At 39.9% G+C, this 23,948-nt stretch overlaps 2 protein-coding genes across 2 annotated transcripts in view; one reads left to right on the top strand and one right to left on the bottom strand.

The window, feature by feature from the left end:
• Positions 1-23,688, bottom strand: part of FHIP2A (FHF complex subunit HOOK interacting protein 2A) — a 38,821-nt gene extending 15,133 nt beyond the window's left edge. Inside the window, exons 1-8 of the mRNA XM_081267963.1 lie at positions 23,504-23,688; positions 15,776-15,854; positions 11,176-11,345; positions 8,488-8,592; positions 7,917-8,039; positions 2,190-2,483; positions 1,629-1,825; positions 236-350 (exon numbers count right to left, since the gene is read on the bottom strand). Of these exons, the coding sequence (XP_081124089.1) occupies positions 236-350; positions 1,629-1,825; positions 2,190-2,483; positions 7,917-8,039; positions 8,488-8,592; positions 11,176-11,345; positions 15,776-15,854; positions 23,504-23,548 (1,128 nt within the window). The 5' untranslated portion in view covers positions 23,549-23,688. The remainder of the gene's footprint in view (positions 1-235; positions 351-1,628; positions 1,826-2,189; positions 2,484-7,916; positions 8,040-8,487; positions 8,593-11,175; positions 11,346-15,775; positions 15,855-23,503) is intronic.
• On the top strand, positions 16,833-17,336 carry LOC308634237 (non-histone chromosomal protein HMG-17). Its single transcript, XM_081267964.1, has one exon. The coding sequence runs from the start codon at positions 16,892-16,894 to the stop codon at positions 17,162-17,164; it is 273 nt and encodes a 90-aa protein (XP_081124090.1). The 5' UTR covers positions 16,833-16,891; the 3' UTR covers positions 17,165-17,336.
• Positions 23,689-23,948: the final 260 nt, after the last annotated feature.

Here is a 23,948-nt window from a genome sequence, read left to right as displayed (position 1 = left end):
TGTTTGTTAGCACTATACTAGAATACTCAAAGAAACAGAAAAGGACAGAACTTGAACTTTGGTTGGGTCCAGAATTATAATACACACATATACATACAATTTTAAAAAATTTATTTAACTAAACATAGTATCCTAAGACAATTAAGATCTACTTGGGGATATAAATTATGGATTCAAACAGATTACTTAGTTGACATATTCTAAATTTATCAATAAAAAACTAAAAACTTCAAACCTTTTGCGCTTCCTTAATGAGTTGATCACAATAATCAAACCAGGAAAGAAATGAAATTAAGGCTCGTTTTCCCGGAAATGCTGAAGCATCTTCTTTGTGACTGTATGAGTCCAAGCTGTGGACACGAGGGAAACAACAAGCCGGAGTTACTCGAGGGCAGGAGCTCATGCAGCACACATGGGAACGCCAGGGCACAGGGATTTTCATTATAAAATGAACTCAGAACACACGGTATGGCATGTCCACAGAGGCAATGCTGGATGACAATCACAGGGGACTTTTGGCAGAATCACAGGTAAGAGAAAACCTTTTAAATCAAAGACGTAAATCATTTTCACCCCTAAGAGGGAAAAGAGACTAAAGCAGGATGGAGCAGGAGAAAAAACAATTACACAGCGCCTCATGCTTCTGCCAGCAGTCTGACCAAGGGATGGCAGTGAAAGGGGGAGGTTCTCAGCTGCTGGGATGTGAAGAAAGGGGGCAACAGAGGATCTGCAAAGAGAAAGCCGCTGCCCAGCTGCTCTTCCGGCCTTAAAATGCAATCCAGTCCCAATGTCTACCTGCAAGGTGACAGAACACAGTCTGGATGGAAAAGCACATGAAAAACAAGGAAGGGTCAAACATCTGGAGAAAAACAATAAAAGGGAATCATGTCAAAATAGCAGGCTGTTAATAGGTGGTGGGATTATGAGTAGTTTTGTTTATGCTGCTTTTTAAGAACTTATAAAATGTTCTACAATAATCATATATTCTTATAAGAATCGAGTGGGGAGTCCAAAAAGGTGGGAAGAGGAATGAAAGAATGAAGTAGGAGACATTCCACTCAAGCAGGCCACAAGACACACGAGACTGCTGTAGAGGCTGTGTGAGTCATTTATCAGAAAAAATAGAGTCCTCCTTTAGATTTTTTTTTTAATAAAAAGAACCGGGTAAAGATACTGGGTATGTTTGTTTGGTTTTTTGTTTGCTTCATGGCATTATGGATTGAATCCACAGGAGCTCTACCACTGAGCTGCACACCCAGCCATTTTCAGTTTTTATTCTGAGACAGTATCTTGCTAAATTGCCTGGCCCTGAACTTGTGAGCCTTCCAAGTAGCTAAGATTATGGGCATGGCCACCACACCATACCACAGTCCCTGGTCTCAATGTAAACCCTCGAAAACTGATCAGCATAATAGACAAAATAAAAGTACCTCAACTATATAACAGCTGGACTGTCCCCACACCACCTTGTTACCACTCAATAAATTTAATGTAAGCCTCCATATTCCATTTAGTGTCATTAGTAATGATCAAAACTAAAGATTTTTATCATTGTGAAATAAAAACATTTTTTCGAATGTAGGTATAAGAAGTCACTTTTAGGGGAAAATACAAAGAATGGTGCTTACCCCCAGTTAATTGCTTCCACGGTTTCAATATCTAACGGGTCCACCGACTGAGGTAGGGCCTTGTACAGGGAGGCGAGCCTGTCAGTCAGGAGCTCACACAAGCAAGTGCTCTCAGTAAGGCACTTGGCGGCCGCCGGCTCTGGCAGACTCACCAGCAGCATCAAGCCCTCGCAGGCCTTCACAGCTATTCGGCCATCCTAAGGGGAAAGACATACCCTCCAAGTCGTGAACTAGACACACATCAAGCTGGAAAAACTCAATATAAAAGGATTCAGTGTTTTACATTATTTTTACATTTATTTTCATTACTTGGGATTGAACCCAGGGGTACTTAAAACTGAGCCACTTCCTCAGCCCTTTTTATATTTTTGTTGAGACAGAGTCTTGCTAAGTTGCTCAGGGTCTCACTAACTTTCAAAGGCTGGCTTTGAATTTGAGATTCCTGTCTCATCTCCAGAGTTGCTGGGATCATAGCTCTATGCCACCATGTCTGATGTTTTCTACTTTACATGCATATTATTGTGATCATGTTAAAGAGAAAAAGTCAAGAGGACGACTCACAGGACTTCTGGTGAGATTTAACAAAGAATTCACTAAATTATAGTCCTGGTGTGGACGAACAACAGGGGCCTCCGGCAGTGAGGTGACACTGAGGTCATCCAAGCTCGTGGACAGGTCATCCATCTGATGAGGGGGCTCCTCCTCTGACTCCGCGGGCTCTACTCCGATGGCACCATGCAGATCCTCTGGCTGATGGGACTGTCCTGTGTCGGCTGACAAGGAATCTTCACCTTTTAATATGTCTTCTGAAATTACATTTGTTGCTCCTTTGGAAGTCAATGATTTCAACTTGTTCTGAAAAGAAATACAAACATATGTATGTTTGTATATTTGATAAGGTTCACATTATTAAGAACTTTATAACCAGAAATCATACTTTCATGGATTTTTCTATAACTAATATACCACATGTCTAAATAGCCATAAGTAGTATGTAAAATGAAAATATCCATTTCTTTTCTCAATTATTTTAAAATTTTTGATGGTGCTAGGGATTGAACCCAGGGCCTCACACGTGCCAGGCAAATGCTCTACACTGAACTACATTCTCAGCCCTTTTTATTTTCAGACAGGGTCTCACCAAATTGCCCAGGCTGCCCTCAAACTTGTGATCCTCCTGCCTCAGCCTCCCAAGTAGCTTGGATTACAGGTCAGTGCTATTGTGCCCAGCTTTGGACTTCTAACAAACCATGCTTTATATATAATTTTACAATTGCATAGAAATTAATGATACTCTTCATATTAACTACAAAATGTTTTACCCTTACCATAATGAAAAATATTAAAGATAACTATTTGATCACAATTAAAACCAACTAATAATAGTGTGTGCGTGTGAGGGGGTTCAATTATAGTTATTTTTCTTTATTACTAGGCTACTATAAATACAGTGTCTCATTGGCAATTCTTCTAAGATCATGAGGGTAGAAGACATAAAATTATAAACAAAAATACTTTAAAGTCAAAAGTTCAGTTAAAAAGTTAGACTTAATTACAATTTCCACCAAAGTACTCAAATTTTCTTAAATATATATGAACTTTTTCCTTATACTTCCTTATCCTTCGGCTTCATAAAAATACAAGAAGTCACTCTGAGACATTTTTATTTGTATCTGAGGATAAGAAAATGTACTTGAAATGTTGGTGCCCTCTTCCACACACCCAAAGAAAATCTTAACTGCCGAAATTGATTAGTTTCAAGGGAAGATGCTATTTCCACTTAAATGTAAGAATAAATATCAGATCACACAGACAGGCTAAGGCGATCACAGGCAGCTTCCACACAGGGCCACCACAGCACTTGCTCATCTCAGGAGCTCGTTAAAGCTGAAGGAAGTCAAGGTTCTACTTCCAAAGTTACCGTGATTATACATCACTTTTACTAAGTTTTGTTTAGACCAATCTTCTTGAGAAATTGAGCACACATTTATTAGAAAAAAAACAACTCTATGGAACCCAGTGAATACGCCAAATAATTCCCCATTTTTTTTTTTTTTTTACAAATTCAACTTCAAATCAAAGTCTTTATGAATGTAAGATATTTCACTCCATCTAAAATACTAATAATATTGTTGGGAAAACTATCTTGAATAAGAACAAGAGGAAGAAACTCTCCATACAGTAGTATTTCTCAAAGTATAACCCAAGACCGTTGGCACCCTGGTCTTCTGTGGGGCTTGACAAAAAAACAGATTCCTGGGTCCTGACCTGCTGAGAATGTCTAGAGGTGGAACCAAGGAATCTGCATTTAGACATGTTCCCTAGGTGATAGCAACTGCTGCCCAACTCTTGCAAAGTGCTTCCACTAAAAATGTCTCTTTCCATGTAAGGGATCTCACTGGTTCTCACAACACTTTTGGACACACAACTGTTGAACCTCTAAAAACCCAGACTTCCCTCCTAAATCACAGATTAGCAATACCAACCACCTGCTCATTGTCTCAGGGAATCATGTAGAGTACTCAAAGCATCCAGAACCAAAATTATCCTCTTTCCCTCAAAACAAGCTCCTTTGGGGCTCCCTTCTTTCCATGGGCAGCAGTAGTTTGACTACTTCAGGATCTGCTTCCTGTACCTTAGCAGTTATACAGCCAGGTAGCGCTTACCTCCAGGTCTTCATCTCAACCCTCTGCTGCAACTCAGGTACAGTTCTTTTTTTTTTTTTTTTTTTTTTTGTGGTAGGGGATACAGGCCATTGAACTCAGGGGCACTTGACCACTGAGCCACATCCCCAGCCCTATTTTGTAGTTTATTTAGAGACAGGGTCTCTGTCTGAGACTTAACACCTCGCTTTTGCTGAGGCTGGCTTTGAACTTGCAATCCCCCTGCCTTATCCTCCCCAGCCATTGGGATTACAGGCATGTGCCACTGCACCTGCAGTTATAGTTCTTATTATTTCTTGTCGGGGTTACTCTGGCAGCTTCCAAGTTGGTTTCCCCACTTTTCTCTCTCCTACCAAAGGAACCCATTGTACAAAGTGCTGCTACCAATTTCACTTCTTTGTGTTTTGGGTTTTTTCTTTTGTTTTGTTTTTTGATGCTAAGAATTGAACCCAGGTATGCTTAACCCCTGAGCCACATCCCCAGCCCATTTTATTTTTTTGAGACAGGGCCTTGCTAAATTGCTGCGGCTGGCTTTGAACTTGCAATCCTCCTGAGTGGCTAGGATTTAGGCATGTGCCACTGTGCCTGGCCCCAATTTCACTTCTTAAGGGGCAGAGACTGTCATGTAATAATATTTCTGCTCAAGAAATATTGGTGGCTCCCCAGTGTCCACAATTAAACGTGAATCTCCATCCTGCCATTCAAATCCTTTGGCAGCTCCCAGCCTGTCCAGGCTACTCTTACACATCTTAGTGTTTTCTGAACATATCTTATTCCTTATGTTCACCTAATCTTACCTAAACATCCATCAAGGCTCATTTCAAAGGTGACCTCTTTCATGAAGTCTTTTCTGATGACCTAGAACAAATGTCACTCTTCATCCTATGAGCACTTAGGGAATTTCATTTGAATCATTTTTATGATCTTCACCTTATTTCACCCTCTATCACAGTATCTTAACATTAATCGTCCCCTCTCCATCACACTGTAAACAACTTTGGGCAAAAACTATTTCTAACACAACTATCATATGTATGTACTTGGCCCATAGTAAGTGCATGTACTAGCTAATATGAATGAAAGAGATTTGACTTCAGGGGACACATGCTTGAGAAGTGCAAAATATTTTCACTACCATCTGTATTAAAGTATAAAACTGCATTTCTCTAAAGATCCATTCTTTCAAGGGTTAATTAAGCAGTTATTATACTGTACTAGATACTAGAGAAGCTAGGGAAAACCAAAGATTAATAAGACAGAGTCCTTGTCCTCAAGGAGCTTATTGACCAGCAGGAGAATATGAAAGGCCCATAAATAACTCCAATGCTAGGAATGCTATAATAACTGACATTAAAAGCTTGAGAATATGCGTATTTATTCAAAAAAGTGGAGACATCTACCACCTCAGGCTTTGGAGAAATATGTGCTATAAAAATGCTGCAAAGGGGCTGGGATTGTGGCTCAGCGGTAGAGCGTTCACCTAGCACGGGAAGGACCCGGGTTCGATCCTCAGCACCACATAAAAATAAAGGCATTGTGTTGTGTCCATCTTCACCTAAAAAATAAATATTTGAAAAAAAATGCTGCAGAAAGCAGGCATGTCACCATTCTGAAGGGTGTTCTTCATAGTGGTTTAAATGTAAATTTCTCTGAAGGCAGGAACAAAAAGTACATCTCACTATTTCTACCTATAGGCCCGAGAACTTCTTCTGCTTCTGACTTGTAGCTACGTACTTCTGAAACAAGTTTTAGAAATTTTAAGAAAGAAATAAATCAAACTTAAGTTTGGGGGAAAATCCATACATCTAAAGTACACAAAGGATCTAAGAAAACATTAGCAAAAATGAACTTTGAGAAGAAAAATCTCATACTCAAACTGATCTATTTATTATAAATATAGAAAAAACTAAAAGAACTGGCAAATATTTAGAAATATAAAATCATAAGACTATTTGAATCATTTTGAATCAAACTTGTAAAATAATAATGTATAAAATATTATGCACATCATGAAAAACAGGCATTCATAGTCTTTAACACTACCTACAAATTAAAATTCATATAAATTTTGTCCCTAAACCACTTTCCTACCTTCAGTTAACAGTGCCTAATAGGGTCCTAAATTATTTCTTCAAAAGTGTGAGTAGAAGACAAACTCATCTATTAGAGTGGCTAACAAACACACACACACACACACACACACACACACACCAAAAAAAAAAAAACCAACAACAACAAACTTGATAACACTCAGTGCTGGGTAAGGACAGGGAACAAAAGGAACTTCCATATATTGTTGGGATGTGAGATGATAAAGCCACTTCGGAGAACAGTTTAGCAGTTTCTTATGAAAATAAATACATGTATATATGTATACAACAAACTAGTAATCCTGCCTCTAAGAATATTTCCAAGTGAAATGAAAATCTAAATTCAGACAAAAATCTGTGTGTGAATGTTTGCAGTAGCTTTTGTCATAACTGCTCCAAACAGGAAACAACCCAAAGTCCCCAACTGATGAACCAAAACCTGTGTCACACAGGGACCTACTCACCTGAACAAGGGAACCAGAGCCTGGACAGATGTTGGCTGCACTGAGCTAGGTGGACAAGCAGGCTCACATGCTTTTGAAAAGAGAATTGTCAAGACAGAAAACAGGCCATTACTGCTGGATGCTGGGAGCGGAGGCATGGTCAGCCAAGGGCCTGGGGATGGGAGATGGGGGGCAACCTTGTGCCTAGACTGTGGTGGTGGTTACCCTGTTTTATGTGTTTGTCAGTTCACAGAGATGTAGACCAAAAGGAGTAAATCGTGATGCATATAACTTACACCTTAATCTAAAATGAAAGACAGACAAAAGAGATTTTTTTTTTAAATAAAAACACTGTAGCTATTTTTTTTAACATACTCCTGTTTTCACTACTGGGAACAAAGAAAGCAAATGCAAGCAAAGAGTGCACAAAATTTAATTTATACTTTAAGACTGAAAGTGAAGTCCAAAACATCAACTGACTTAAGTAAACTATGATTTGATGATTATGGCTATAAAACAGCACAAATAATTAGAGCAAACCCAACTGCCATATGAGGTTGAAGAGTGATTTTTCACATCTTTCCAAATCTGCACATGTCCTCTTTGCCCCACACTAGATTACCCCATCACACAGTGGAGCAAGCCTGGCTGAATCCGTCTGATCTGAACTGTGGTGACTTCTCCAACAAGCTGTAATCAGATACTGTCCAGACCCGGTACCGCCCTATGTATCTGGCTCAACTGCATTCTTTGAAAATATCTTTTTCCCAGGAGATTTCAAATTAGAATAAACAGTGATCTTTTTTAAAAAATATTTATTTTTTAGTTACAGGTGGACACAATATCTTGATTTTATTTTTATGTGGTGCTGAGGATCGAACCCAGTGCCTCACGCATGGTAGGTGAGCGCTCTACCTCTTAGCCACAACCCCAGCCCCAAAACAGTAATCTTAAATGAAAAACAATTCTGTGAAATGAAACAAGCTTTCTGTTAACTTGCAAAGTGTAATTCCTCCTTAGCTTACTCACAGAACTCAATTTTCATAATGATCTACATGGAGGCATATTTGGGGTTTGAGAAGCATAGCATACCTCCAGAAAAAAGTTAACCAAGTAGGGATCCTGTTTCAGCTTCGCACACACAATACAGAGGAACTGAATCTCTTCATTTTCCGTTGGTGTTGCAAGGACTTCACCACAGAGTCGAATCAGTTTCTGTCAAGAACATTTTTAAAACCTTGAAAAAGTATGTAAATAGCCACTCATTTGCTTTAAGGATATTTAAATATTTCAACTAATGCAAATACCTTGCATGAATTAGAACACTAACAATATTTATAATCACATATAAAAATAAACTTAGTAATAGTAAATTTTTCAAGTTCATTAATTTAAAATTTTAATGGGGTACATAATAAACTCTTTTCACAATATCATAGACATAAAGTAAAAAAATATAATAATGTATGAAACTTGAAGAGAAATAAAAAGACATAAAGTACAAGTAATATAACCATATATAATGAAAACTCAAGTATTTGCTAATTTGCTTATTACTTTTAGAATAATTTCCTTTATTGACTTTATTCTTGGGAAAATATCAAAATTATTCTATACCAAAAGAAATCAAACCAAATGATTTCATGCAAGGGGAACAACAGACCTGCACTGGCCTGTGCACGTTGATGTGTGGAAGCAGAGGCTGCCGGATTCTTCCCAGGAGCTTAGTGTAGAATACCAAAACCTGCTGTTTCATTCCTGGAGGGCACTAGTTAGGAAGGAAAGCAAACAGGAAGAGAACAATAATGCAAACACACCTGAAAGCCTAACACAGAGGAGGAGGGACACTTGCAAATGCGTTCCACCTCCAAAAGACAAAATGCAGTTGGCCACTGACTTTGTCAGAACAAAATTTTCAATTAATATTAATGTCTGGTATTCTAGAAAAAAAATTATACATCTGAGTCCATAATATAGTGCAGAAAACTATAGCTTCGAGTGATTACAAACAGTGATAATATGCTGCTAAGAGTTGGTTCAGGCAACATTAACCTATAAATGCAAGGGTAACACAAAACTATAGTAGTTGATGCCCTGCTGGAGCAAAGGCAGAAGCTTCTGACTTATACTAATGACAGGTAATCAATAATCTATTATCCACACACAGGAGCAAGAAAGCCTCCTAATACACATAAAAATGTAAAATGAATCCTATGGTACACACTGTTATGATTTATTCTAAATTTTCTGCAAAAGTATTTACAATGTGATAATTATAGGCAAAGAATATTCACTAAAGAAATATTTGTAACATGCCAGTTATTTTAAGTATTTGCTGAAAAGTAGGTAAACCTAATGATAACTCACATTGTAGATGAAGAGAACATGAATCAGCAGCTTACATGTTCTATAATTAAGCACTGATACTTCCTTCCATTTAAAATATGATCATAAAAGGAATCTTCCCAAACCATCATCATAGATGTGCTACCTGGAAATAGTATAAACTGTAATCTCAAGGACAATTTTTTTTTTTTTTGTACTGGGGACTGAACCCGGGGGCACTTAACCTCTGAGCCACATCCCCAGCCCTATCTATTTTTTATTTTGAGTCATGGTCTCATTAAGTTGCTTAGGGCTTTGCTAAATTGCTGAGGCTAGTCTCAAAAGGGTATCCTCCTGCCTCAGCATCCTAAGCCACTGGGATTATAGGATATGCCACCACACCAGGCTACAAAATGATATATTTTTTAAATAATTTTTTTCATAATACCTTTATTTTATTTATTTGTTTTTATGTGGTGCTGAGGATTGAACCCAGGGCCTCACACATGCTAGGCAAGTGCTCTACCACTGAGCTACAGCCCCAGCCCATACAATGATATTTTTTAAGATAAAAAGTTTCTTGCACTATTCAGGTAAAATGCTAATAATATTTATAATCACCTGTATCAAAATAAATTTACTAGGAGTACAATTACTCTTTGCTAAAAAAAAAAAATCAAATAATACTTATACAGTTTAGTGTTGTAGAATCACTTTCTCCAAGGATAGGGGTTGGGGAGACAGGCAGGAAGACAATGAATTACAGGTTATTAGGAATTTGTGGCTTAGAAAATATAAATTGAATGCATTTAAGCTAAAATTGAAATGTATTATACACTTAGAAGGAAATTGTCTTTAAAACTAGTCAGAACTCTCTTTGGTATTAAAGTGTGTCCATTATCGTTTCAGTTTGCCTTTCACTTGTTATAGAAGTTCACAGAATAGAATCAGAGATTTTTAGAGTTAGGGGAGGCTCCTGATCAATCACTTCCATGCTCTTTTTTTTTTTTTTTTTTTAAAGGAGAGAGAGATAATTTTTTAATATTTATTTTTTAGTTTTCGGTGGACACAACATCTTTATTTTATTTTTATGCGGTGCTGAGGATCGAATCCAGCGCCTCGCGCATGCCAGGCAAGCACGCTACCGCTTGAGCCACATCCCCAGCCCCACTTCCACGTTCTTAAAGAGCAGGAAGATTAAAACTGCTCTAAGTACAGTCGTGCACTGTGTGACTTCATTTCAAAGATGAGCCACATATATAAGGATGATCACCATTAGCTTAAAATGGTGCTGAGAAATTCCCATCACCTACTTTTACTATACCTTTTCTATGTTTCAATCCCCATCAGTGTTTTACAACTGCCTATTGTTCAGTACAGTAGCATGCTGCATAGGTTTGTAGCCTAGGAGCAACAGGCTGGACCATATAGCCTCGGCGCGTGGTAGGCTATACCATGAAGGTCTGGGTAGGCACACAGGAAATCACCCAATGACACATTTCTCAGAACATATCCCTGTCATTTAGTGATGCATGAATATAATTTGAAAGTCTCATGGCATAAATTGTTATTTATAGGACAGTATTACCTTTGCAAAGATATTTTCAAAATTCATTAGGCCTAAAATTTTGAATTGGTTCCACTCATCAGTTCGTTTAAATGTCAGAATAATCAGTGACATTCTCTTCCAGGACTGTGAAAAATAATTTTTGTAACCCAATTGTCCCTAGGTTTTTTCCCATTTTCTTTGATTCTGGGCACATGGACTTGAGTTTATTTTCATGAAAGTTTACCCTGGAATCTAAGTGGTCCAGGTACCAGCTGTTGTCTGGAGCACTTGGGAGCTTTGCTGTCTCAAAGGATGGCACCTTTGTACAGGCCATACAACGTTTATGCCCCAGGATCTGGACTTGAATCCTGCCATGTGCGATGTGGACCTCTATAATTTAACTGGCCATTTCTTTATCTCTAAGACATCACTGTATGTATTACATGCCCAAGAACATGTTGTGGAGTAGGAACTTACATCAGCTTTCCCTAAGGTATATAATGTTTCCAAGATCTTGTGATGGAGCAAATATTCCATACATGGCCCCGTCTCTCCGGATTCCCGCTCATTTTCTTCCTGAACCAGTATATCTAACATCTGTTCCAGATGGGATGGAATGTTCGTGTCAGTCACTGGGGCTTTGTCATCTGGATAGTAAAAAACAAGCTCATCAAAGAAATATTCAAACATTTTAAACTGCATGTTTGCACCTAAAACAACCTCTGTTTTTCCCTATTCCTATTCACACAGAGAAAAATTTGAACTACACACTTATGTTAGATCTATATACATGGTATGATGACCTTTGTGAGAATTAAGATGATGCTATTCCATATTCTTATTCAAAAACTCAGATTCTGAAATAAATTCTATCAGCTAATATTCATCCATGATAATACAGAGTGAGTCATTTATGTGGAAAATGGGAAGATAATTGGTAAAATACATGTAACAAAAATTTTCTATGTACCTGTAATTTGCCTTTTTTTTCCCCACATAGTTTAGAAGATGTGAATTTTAAGTCTCTTCATATAAAAATAGGTTGGCTTTGACTATTGAGCTGAGAAACCCAGGACATATGGAAATGACAGGTTCTGTTTTTTTATTGCTACTACAATTACTTTGTAGCTTTGGGAAGTCAGTCACTTAATGCCCTCAATCCATCTCCATCTTTTAAAATATGAGGAGCCAAAAGGAAACCTACTATTAAAATTTCTGACATCTCCTCTCATTAATAATAGCTATTACCAAAGTTTGTTTTTCAAAGTTGCTTCTTAGAATTCTTACTAAAATTACAGCTTAAAAAAAACAGAAGTTGGATATTTTTAACATCACAATTGGACTTGGTTTTACTCATCTTTCCATACTGCATGAGGGTTAAATTATTCTTAATAAAATACAAAACATTATAGGCAATTTAAATACAAAATATTTTAGGAAATGCCAAGCTCTAAGTTCACTTAATCCTTCTACAGCTTGTGCAACACAACCCCTATGAGCTATGTATTGATACATTGCTTCATACATAAGCACATATGGGTACATAAGCACAGTTAACCATAAAACTAAGCTGGATGGAGAAAACAGCGGAAAGAGAAGGGTCACCCTCAATTCCCAGGAGAATACACATATCTAATTTGATATGGTATGGACAGTTGTGAAAAGCACTTGGACTCAAGTAGTGGTTGTTACTTTTAGCTGGATGACTCAGTATAGATTATTCAAGCCTCAGTCACCAACAACTATAAAACACAACTAAAATACAACAGTATGTGCTATTATGTTTTCAGTGAAATAACACATGTGAAGTCCAGTGCCTTAGCATACAGTAAAAATTCAAGAAATGTTAGCTTATAGGTCTAATTCTGTATTCTTCTAAAATGAGCAACCTCACACTAATACAAGACAATTTATAAATTTGTTTGTAATTTGATTTTTAAAAATGTTTTCCCTATAAATATATAGCTAAGTATAAAATACTCCAGGAAACAATGAGTGTTCAAGCATGATTTGATTATAACTATTCATGGGGAGAAAGTGACCAGAAAGACTTTTTAATATAAGAAATAAATTAACTAAATTTAATTTGACAGTATCAAAATCCTAGCTCTCTGGAAGACAAGACTTAGTTTCTGCCATCTAAGCTATCAATGTCCTTGTACCTCGGCACATGCTAAGCCTTCCACCTGAAATGCCTTCACTCTCCCATCTACCTCACGAACTCCTACTCATCCTTTACAGCCCAGCCCAGGTCAGACACTGCTGCTTCTATTTCTTCCTTCCTCATTCTCTTTCTGTACCTGACACTCTTCTTGACTCAGGTTTTGTTATTTATCCCTTACTTCATTGCAACATACACACTTGTTTCTGCTACTAGGTGGGGAAAACAACTTTTAAAGCAAGAACCTGTGCATTTGTTTAAAGTCCTGAAGAAGGAAAAAAAAATCACAAGGGATAACTAGGAAGAGTCATTTGAAAATGCAGACATATTAAAAAAACAAACAAAAAAATCATTTTTGTAGATCTGTTTGCTAAACAAATAAGTTAAAAACTAAATTTTACATTTAAAGGTATATATATTTTTCCTAATTTTTACTCATTGCATAAATATGAAGTTGTGCTATTAATGCAGGGATGCTCCTTCTTTTCTGTTGTATTGACAGCTGCTTTTGTGTTGTGACAGCAGAGCTGAACAGTTGCAAAGGAGACTGTATGGCTGACAAGGCCTCAAGCATTTTGCTCTCTGACCCTTTACAAAAAACTTGTCAATTCAAAGGGGATATGGGGTGGGGAGCATGGGAGGAATAGATGAACTTTAGATAGGGCAAAGAGGAGGGAGGAGAAGGGAGAGGGCATAGGGGTAGGAAAGACGGTGGAATGAGATGGACACCATTACCGTAGGTACATGTATGAAGATACGAATGGTGTGGCTGTACTTTGTGTACAACCAGAGACATGAAAATTGTGCTCTAAGTGTGTATTATAAATTGAATTGCATTCTGCTGTCATATATAACAAATTAGAATTAAAAAAAAAAAAGCTTGCCAATCCTTGATGAAATCTATTCACATTCCCCATATTTATCCTCCATTCTTTCTATTCAGTGAGAAAAACAGAAGCAACCAGAAGGTAACTTGTAGACTCCCTATCCAACTTACCTACCTGCTGCACTGGTCCTAGTTCTGCTTCCTCCCTTGTTTTGGCAGGAAGTGTCCAGTGCCTGCCGAAGGATGGGCATCCGCCAGCACACTGGATCCTAACCCTCTTGCCGACTGAAGGTACTACTCAGAAACCACCTTGGTCGTTCTTGCACCCACCTTGTCCTCTACTAGAATGTTGCCATCGAAGTACAAAACTGCCACATCTTACATCTTTATAAAAACATAAATCCCCCTCTTGTCCCCAATCTCCCTCTTGCTTTATGCTAGCACACCTCGAGAGAGCAGTCTATACACATTGTCTATACCTGCTTTCCACCCATTTTCTCCTGCATTTACTCCAGTCAGTACTTCTCTTTTCTAGCTGCCATTAAAATGGATTTTATCAAAAACATTAATGAGGTCTGGGGTTGTGGTTCAGAGGTAGAGTGCTGGCCTAGCATTCATGAGGCACTGGGTTCGATCCTCAGCACCACATGAAAATAAATTATTTTAAAAAGAACAAAACACTAATGAATCTGGGCATGGTGGTGCATGCCTGTTATCCTGGAGACTCGGGAGGCTGAAGTGGGAGGATCTTGAGTTTAAAACCAGCCTCAACAATAGAGAGGCACTAAGCAACTCAGTGAGACACCGTCCGTCTCTAAATAAAATATAAAATAGGGCTGGGGATGTGGCTCAGTGGTTGAGTGCCCCTGAGTTCAATCCCTGGTACCCCACCCCCCAAAAAAACCCACTAATGAGCTCCTTGTGGCTAAAGCCAGTGATCCATTTTTCGTCTTCATTAGCCTGCCGTCAGCATCATGAGACAGAATGGACTCCTCTTCTTTGAGCACACCATTCTCTCCTGGCTGTCTTCTACCTCTGAGAAAAGCAGTTTGCTTTGCTGTTATCCTCCCCTTCCCAACCTCCGAACACTGAGCCCAAAGGTGTTTTTTGAATACCTTCTCTTTCATCTCTCCTTCCTCCCTAGATCTCGACATGTGGCTTTAAATCCTACTGACATACTGATGACTCAATTTCCTATCTCTGAAGTCTAGATGCCTGTTGGAAATTGTCTACTTGAGAAATCCAACTACTTGATGGGCCTCTCAAACTTAACAAGTCCAAATTCTCTTCCAAACCCACTCTTCCCTCAGAGCTCCTATTCTCAGTAAGTGGCACCTCTAATTTTCCAGCTTCTTAGGCCCAAACCTTTAGTTACCTCCTGTGACTCTTACATCCTCATATCTAGTATCCACCAACCAACCTTCCTTCAAAATACATTCAGAATACAATCAATTCTTACCTTTTCCACCCAGTCTAAGTCACTATGATCTCTCGCTTGGACAATCCTTGCCTGACCCTTCCACCAGCTGTAACCCACTGTCCCTTCAATCTAATCTTTCTCATAGGTCAAAGTGATTGGGACTTGCCAAGCAGGCAGTCCAGCCCCAGGGTTTGTGACCTTGGTCCTCTGCCTGGGACACTCCCCCGGTTATCCAGCTGGCTTAGTTCCTCTCTTCTTTAGATTTCAGCTCAGATCACTTTGGGTGTTGTGGCTTTCCCTAACTTAAAATAGATAACTGCCCATTGTTACCCCAGACACATACTTCTAACTCCATAGCTGGCCTTATTCTCCCCTTTATACCATCTGGAACACTATGAATCTGTCATTATTGTTTGCCTCTCTGCTAATCAATCCATAGAATCTATCAGGACAGGGAGTTGTCTGACTATTCTATCCCCCATTGCCTAGAGCAATGCCTGACACGTAAATGCTCAAAAAGATACATTTTAAAATGAATAAATGAAGATAAAAGACAAAGTAAAGTTAAAAATGTTTAAAATTAAATATAAACTAATTTTGAAATTTTATTTTAAAATATATTTTAGTATACCATAAATTTTGCTTAATTAATATCAGCATCATTCCTTACCTGAAGTCTCTATGTAGTAATGGGTAATTGCCTTCCAGTGATAAACAAAATCTTCTTGTAGAGGAAGAGAAGGAGCGAGCTATACAAAAACAAAGAGACCAAACATTTATGAACATGGCATTAAAAGTTTCCTATAAAGTCTAACTCTATGTATTATGCAAACGCAGATTAAACAAGGTTGAGCTTTAATTTGACTTGATGCCAGATATCAAAGAAACAAAATGAGTTGGATTCAAGAATTAAAAATGATTTATTCAAAAAGAGGAAAATCACATTTATCAACATTATTAAAACATGATATTGGGCTTTGCCCCTTCCCTGTAAACCTGTGGCTTCAAAAGTAGCTATATTAAACAAAAACACAGCAATATTCTATACCGAGGGGTCAGCAAAATCAAATTATTGAGGGGGCTGGGGAGGTGGCTCAGTGTTAGAGTGCTTGCCAAGCATGTATGAGGCACTAGGTTCGATTCTCAGCACCTCATATAGATAATAAAATAAAGGTCCATTGACAACTAAAATATATTTTTAAAAAATCAAATTATTGATAACCAGAGATCTTTGTACTTAGGACTTTGAAATACAGAGTGGTAAAGAGCTGCTATGCAATTAGTTACACATCACCACTATTAAAACACACAGCAAAAGCAAAGTCATAATCAGATTAAACTGTTCCCTACTTTTGGTGACATATTGATGCAAATCTTTTTGTGTTTAAGCCTGGATTCGGCAATGCATCAAAATAACTACATGAATGAGACGCTACCAATTTAAATTCCACAAAGTCAAAGATGTTTTACATTTTAAGCTTTGAAATTCACTTCAGAAGTTTTAGACCAAAATTACATCCCTCAGTCATCTTCCTGCAAATGGACAAGAATTTCAAATGGATGTGCCTTCCCCAACATATTCTTTTCCTTAGATAGATAGAGAGTGAGTGCTCGCCTAGCCATACTGTTGTCAATTTTTGTAAGAAGTACAGAGTTGACGCAGCTTTAAGAACAACTAGGCGGAGCAGTGTGAAGAAGAAGAGGCGAGAACGACCCCCGAACCGACCAAAGCCGCGCGCCGCTGCATCCCCGCGTCCAGAGCCTGCGTCCCGCCGCCGTCGCCACCATGCCCAAGAGAAAGGCTGAAGGGGATGCTAAAGGAGATAAAGCCAAGGTGAAAGACGAACCACAGAGAAGATCTGCAAGGTTGTCTGCCAAACCTGCTCCTCCAAAGCCAGAGCCCAAGCCTAAAAAGGCCCCTGCAAAGAAGGGAGAGAAGGTACCCAAAGGGAAAAAGGGAAAAGCTGACACTGGCAAGGATGGGAATAACCCTGCAGAAAATGGAGATGCCAAAACAGACCAGGCACAGAAAGCTGAAGGTGCTGGAGATGCCAAGTGAAGTGTGTGCGTTTTTGATAACTGTGTACTTCTGGTGACTGTACAGTTTGAAATACTATTTTTTATCAAGTTTTATAAAAATGCAGAATTTTGTTTTACTTTTTTTTTTTTAAGCTATGTTGTTAGCACACAGAACACTTCATTGTTGTTTGGGGGGGGAGGAGCATATGTCACTAGTAGAATGTCTCCAAAGCTGGATTGCTGTGGGGGAAGACACCTTTCCCTTCTAGTTTCGAGAGACTTCCTCTTTGTTCCTAAGAGGAAGGGATTCCCTGATGTTGGCACACATAGCCACCTTGGCACAAATGCCTTGTGGTATGGAAAAACTCAAACTCATCTGTATGTCCTCCTGTCCCTCTCTGCCATCGGCATAGACTTAACTCCCCTAAACCTGTTGGGACCTGATATTCCCAACAGTTGGTTTTACCAGTGTGGGGGGCAATCTGGACTTTCCAGTGACGTCATTGAGAATAGTGTCCCTCAGAAGAGCAGCAGTTCCTTTTCTAGATTGTGGATCTTCAGATTAATAATTTTTGCCATTTTCCTTTCATTTCCTGAAAGTCAGGGTCGGCTTGTGAAAAGTTGTTAAACAACATGCTAAATGTGAAATGTCAACCCTCACTCTAAACTTTCCCTATTCAGAGCATCAAATGAAGACTTCATTGGGTTTTATAGTGGCTTTCTGATTTTGGTAGTCCATTCAAGAAGGGAGTTTGAAAGTTGTTGTATACTGTTAACGATTGTCTGCCCATGTCCTGCCTGAAATACCATGATTGTTTATGAAAAGTATCTTTAATAAAGCTGGATACAGTTTGGCTTGGAAAAAAAAAAAAAAAAAAAAAAAAGAACAACTAGGCTTCTCTTCTGGGAACCTGCAGGACTGCAGAGGAATCTCCCACTTTCATATGCTTCCTCCAACCAGACGGCCTAAGGGAGGTCAGGTTACTCTGTACTCCTGCTTGTTCCACTTTGACTTCTAGGTGCCCTCAAAGTTGACAACTCTTTCAAAATAATCTCTAAACTACTGTGCAAACTAAATATCAGTCATGGACATCTTAGGTGTTTCAACCCAGAAGAGGAAATGAAAAAAAATAGATCTGAAAAATGCTCAGTAATCAGCACATCTTAATGCTAGTGGCTCTTCCGCACCAAGCAGAACTGGGTTAAGAGAACCTAAATGTGCACCTGTTTCTCCATAAAATGCTGTGAAACCCTTTTTAAAAGACTTTAAGGAGTTAAAACCTGTGGGAGTACCACACTTCAAGGAGAACATGGGGAGAGAGACACGGGAAATTGAGAAAAAAAAATTGTGAAAAAGGAATAATCTTTCTGAAATTTTCAGATGAAAAGAGAAAAATCTTTTAGTGGGCTTCTTGGTTTCATAATCTTGTTCAAAATACAGAACATTTCCCTAGTTTTTTGGACCTAGTTTTTATAGACTACCATTCTATTGCTCAATGTACAAAGAAGCAGAACAAGCAAATGGAATTCCCCGATTCAAGACCTGAACCTCGGTTTGGTTTGGTTTTTATACCCAAGACGCTTACCAACTCAGCGACATCCCAGCCCATTTTGTTTGTTTGCTTCTTAATTTTTTAAATTTTGAGACAGAGTCTCTCTAAATTGCTTAGGGCCTTGATAATTTACTGAGGCTGATCTTGAACTTGCCATATTCCTGCCTCAGCCTCCTAGCCACTGGGATTATAGGCTTAGTTTTTTAAGTGCAAATGTGGTGGTGTGATAAATTTTTCCAAGGAAACTCTTAGGACTCTATGGAATTACAGCATCCCTTTTCCAGGTCATTTCACCAGTGGGACTTAACTGTAAGTCACTAGACCACAGAGGTCTTTCAGGATTTGTACTGCGACCTCTGCTGCAGAATATAGTCAAACTCAAAGCAGAACAGTGTTTAGTTACCTCTCCCCAGTGGGTAGATAGATAAACAATTCCAAATAATTGCTAATATTTGAGATTAGCAACAATTTTACTCAAACATGAATAAATTTCCTTATGCCAAATTTCCTAGTTATTAATTTTAATATGAAAATTACTTGTTTTATCATTGCATTAAAACATCCACACTCTGAGGATGGGGATATGGCTCAGTTGGTAGAGTGCTTGTTTAGCATGCGTGAGGCCCTGAGTTCAATCCCAGCACAAAAGAAAAGAAAAATCATGCTCTGGATTTTAAAAGAGAAAGAAATGTGTGTGAATCAGCACCAGGAGATTCTAATTTAACTTTTTGCTATACAGATTAAATTTCTAAAAATTCATGCAATTACTATCTGAACCATGAACATCTAACTGGGACTATGTTCTCTGGGAAGCCTCTCCCTTCAGTACGAAGGTTCCCTCTATCAGCCTGATGCTCTCCCCCAGTCTATCCCTTCATCAGTGTTAATTAGCCATCTCCTCCCCTGGACTATAAACCCCTGGTAGATGGGATGGTGTCATCATTTTCATCCTTCAACCTCTGGTTTTTGGCTCAGTGAGGGCACAACGTCAGTGTTCAATAACATTTGTTGAATGGCATGGCAGTCTCCACTGTTTGATGAATTGTTATATTACAAAGTTTACACACACTATATGGTCTTAAATTCTCATAATAAACTTCCATTTCTGCTCAGATGCCTATAAAGATCCAAACACAGTTAACTGTCTTGTCACTGGGATACAGTGCTTTTAAATAGAAACCTGGACTTTCTCTACAATGTCCAACACACAAAAGAAAACTACATTGATAATTCAAATGACAATTGGTGTTCAACAGCCGCCTCCGCTTTCACTGTCACAAATCATGCACATTCTACTCCTGGATTTTTTTAAATGCCTCTTCCCCTCCCAGCTTTCTTAACATCCTTTCCTGTCTTCTCTGCCTCTCCATAATCTAGCAAGTCTCCATTCCTCCAGACATTCTCCAACTGCTCCAAAGTGCTTGTTCCCAACCTCAGACCTCACTGGCCTGACCAAACAAATCATCCAAATAATAACGATAATGGTCAGAATTTACTGAGCACTTACTAGGTGCAAGGTACTGCTCTAAGAACTTCCTGTACATCTCATTTTAATCTCTCCAACAATTCTACAAAATGGATCTAATTCTTTCCATTTTATATCAAGGAAACTGAAATGTATGATGACTTTGTAACTTGTCCAAGTAAAGAAGTACTGGACAGGCAAGAATGGAACCCTATTGTGTCTGGCTCTAGGGTGGAGGTCACATTCTTGTGTATTCCTTATTCTAAGATTTCATTTGTGTATTTGTCTGGCTTCCCAAATTAGACTATAATCACTGTGACAGATACACCTGGTTTCCCCAGCACTGTGTCATGCTTTTATGGCAGCTCATAAAACATCTGCTAAATAAGGACTGAGGTCAGAGGTCACCTGTTGGACAAAAATATACCTAAGAAAACACCACACACATCTAGGGATACAGCTCAGGGGTAAAGCATGCTTAAGACCTAGAGATCAGGCCCCAGCACTGAAAGAGAAAACATTAACATGTGTTTGATTTGAGGTTTAATTCTCAACACAGAGTAGATTTTTAAAGAACTGCTGGTCCCAAAAATTATCATCTATACTCGTCATTATATAATTATCATCTATAATTTGAAAACACTGCATCTGAATGCTAAAGAATGACCTCCAAGAAACTCCTTAAAATAGATAAAACTTTCTTCCCTGACACTGTCCTTTATCCTCTCTGGAATAAATCTGTCCTCAAGGGTGGAATTGCTTGGAATTTAGGAGGAACTAGCGCCTGACACAAAGACTAAATTGTATTGAATGAAAAGTGTGTCCTTTATTCTTTGGAAAGGTTGTGCTAACTATCCAATCCAGCCTGGGAACTAACTTTACCAGAGGCCTAACTTCAGACTTGAGACATGTGGCAACTAACAGAACTCAGTCCATTTCACAAGACTCTCCCCAGCCAATCATTTCCAAACTGAGGGAAGAGTGTCCTTTCTGAAAAGGAAAACAAGAATCACATTACAGTTCTTGTTTTTGAGCAAGTGGGAATTTCTCTCCTACACTCAAAATAACACATTTTCAAATACTACTCTTTGAAATGTGTTTTTTATATTTTCCTCTTTGTAAGTAGTTAACAAGAAGTGAGGAAAACCATTAATTAAACAAGAAGGAAAACTCCACTCCACATCTACCCTCATTTAGGTGAATATGCTTCTGAACAACCTTAAAAAAAAAAAAAAACATGGGAAGCATGATCCAATTGAGTATGAAAACTTAAGAAAGTGACAGTACAAACGGTTGACAAAGCCTTATTCTGCAGACCCTCACAGTGACAACTGAAAAAATGTCACATCGGCCTCCAGGTACAACCCTGATAATTATATTAACAGGAATGCATCAGAAATTAAAAGGAGTACAGAGAAAAGCTAATGAACTGAGGGATGGTAAGATAAGTTTTAGAGAGGAAACTATCAAGCAAATAATACATGGAATTGAATAAACTAATCTTGGGTTATGAAAAAACATTCTTCAAATTCCATGAGATGGCTTATCTGTCATGACATATGAGTTCATTCCCAAGAGAAAGTTAAAAGGGGGAAAAAAAAAAAGATACATCAAAACATTTTCACAAGCTGTACCTCCTCTGGAAGTAAACTGGGTGAATGGTATCACAGCTACAAACATTAGCAGAGGGCAAATGAAACAGTGCATTTCCAAGCTGACACCTTACTTTGGAGGGACAGGGGAATATAAGCCACTCTAACTTCTCACTCACCTTAGTAAAGTAAGAAGTGGATATTAAAGAGCCAGACTCACATAACTTATGGGGATAATTTGGTAGATAATATATACAATCATAAAAGATTATGAGGACAGAAAACACAGGCCTCAGGACAAAAATGAATGTTTACTGAAGAGTGGGAAAGCCTCTTTCTATGTGCTTATTTCTGTAAGTAGCCTGATAGGAAAAGGATAAAAATAATGGAGGGCTGGGGCTAGCTCAGTGGCAGAGCTTTGCCTAGCATGTGGGAGGCACTGGATTCCTTAGCATCACATTAAAAAGTAATAATAATAAACAAATAAAATAAAGGAAAAAATGGAATAAATTTTTATTCCCAATTATCCCAGTATCCCAGTTCCGTTCAGTGCCAAAAGTTAAATGATTTTGGGTGTTTTTAAAAATAACTCAAAATATATCATTTTCCTTGTCAATTTTAAAATCTTTCACACCATGCCTGTGTCTAAAGAAATAAAACTAAAAATCGTGCCTTAATATCCAACTGTCCTGTCCCTCCTGGGTAGCTCTGCTCTTCGTCCAAGACACCTGCCTTTCCTGATCTGACGTTTCCTCAAGAGCTTTTTCTGGGGCTAATTAAACTCCACTTTTTGTTACCCGACCATAAAAATATTCTGTCGTACTTGATTTTATTTTTTTTTTATTTTTTAAAAGTCGTGTGGATTTTAAAGTGCTGTATCACATAATCTGAACATCAAAAGAGAATGACATTTTTTTTAAATGGTCGAGGTAATTGTTACCTCACAGAATGCATTATTCAATATGGGAAATTCTCGCAGAATAAAGTAAACAACTGAAGTAAAGCAATTGGCCCTTTCATTACTAAAACAGTGACAGGCTATTCTGTTGGGTTTCTTCTCGTTTATTTGTCTGCTAGGCTATCTGAACACTTGTCCCTCTGTGCTGGCGTCTCAAAGGAGGGCACAATTGCAGGATAAACCAAGAGTGTCCAGGAAGCGCATTAGACAAGGAAACAGATGGTCTCTGCTGGGTGAGCCTGGACGCAGTGGAAACGAGCTCGCCTGGACCTTGCCAAAGCCGATAGCAGATCAATCAATAAGGTCCAGCTGAGCTGGCCGCCAGGCCCGAGCAGGCAAGGCTGGCACGATTATGAAACTGGGTCTGACCAGCTGCTTCCTCGCCAGTGTCCCCTCGGCCGGATCGCACCTCTCCCTTCCCACCCTCCACCTCGCAAAAAGCAAAACAAAACAAAACCCAGCCCCGCCGCGTCCGGTCGTTTCTTTTGTCTTGCTCAACGCTGGCCACCTTTCCCCGAGGGCTAACGGTCGGGGCGCCGGAGCCTCCCCGGGGCCGCAGGTGCGGTCCGACTCCCCCGACCCCACCGGCGGGAGGAGGCGCCCAGCGAGCCGGGGGCGGCCGGTCTGCGCTCCGCCGCAGGAAGGGGTCCCCGTCGGCTCCGAGCGCGGAGAGGGCCCGCCCGGGGCCAGGCCCGGCGCCCGCGGCGCCCCCGGCCTCCACTCCGCGGGCCGCGGCGCGCGCCGAGCCCCGCCGGCGGGGAGCGTAGGCCCGCCATCCCCGGCCTGCCGCGCGCCGCGGCCCGGGCCTTACCGCCTCCACGGCGTGCTGCAGGATGGAGGTGAACTTGGAGAACATCCTGTCCCGGGACTGCAGCAGCTTCTCCCGGGACGACCTGGAGAGCTCCTCGATCCGCCGCCGCCGCCCCTGCTGCGGCTGCCGGGGCCGCTCCAGAGTGAAGGCCGGTGCGAGCGGCGAGTAGGAGCAGAGGCCGCGGCGGGCCCGACCCGGCCGCGTCGGTGTGCGGGCGGCTGCGGCGGCGCAGGGGCGCGGCGGGCGGCTCGGGGGTCGTTCGGCGCGGACTCGGGCCCTGCGGAGCTGTGGCGGCGGCGGCGGCGGCGGCGGCGGCTTGGACACGGTGGCAGCTCGGCTCGGGTTCCTTCCGCCCGCTCTGCCCGCCGCCGCCTGCAGGGGGCGCCGCCGCGGCCCGGGGAGGCCCCGGCCAGGCCGGCCCTGCGTCTGGGCGCCGGACGCCACG

Source organism: Spermophilus citellus (genome assembly GCF_964194105.1).
Source record: "Spermophilus citellus genome assembly, chromosome: 15".
Lineage (NCBI taxonomy): Eukaryota > Metazoa > Chordata > Mammalia > Rodentia > Sciuridae > Spermophilus > Spermophilus citellus.
Note: the sequence above shows the minus strand (reverse complement) of the source record. Positions and strands in the feature narration are given on the sequence as shown.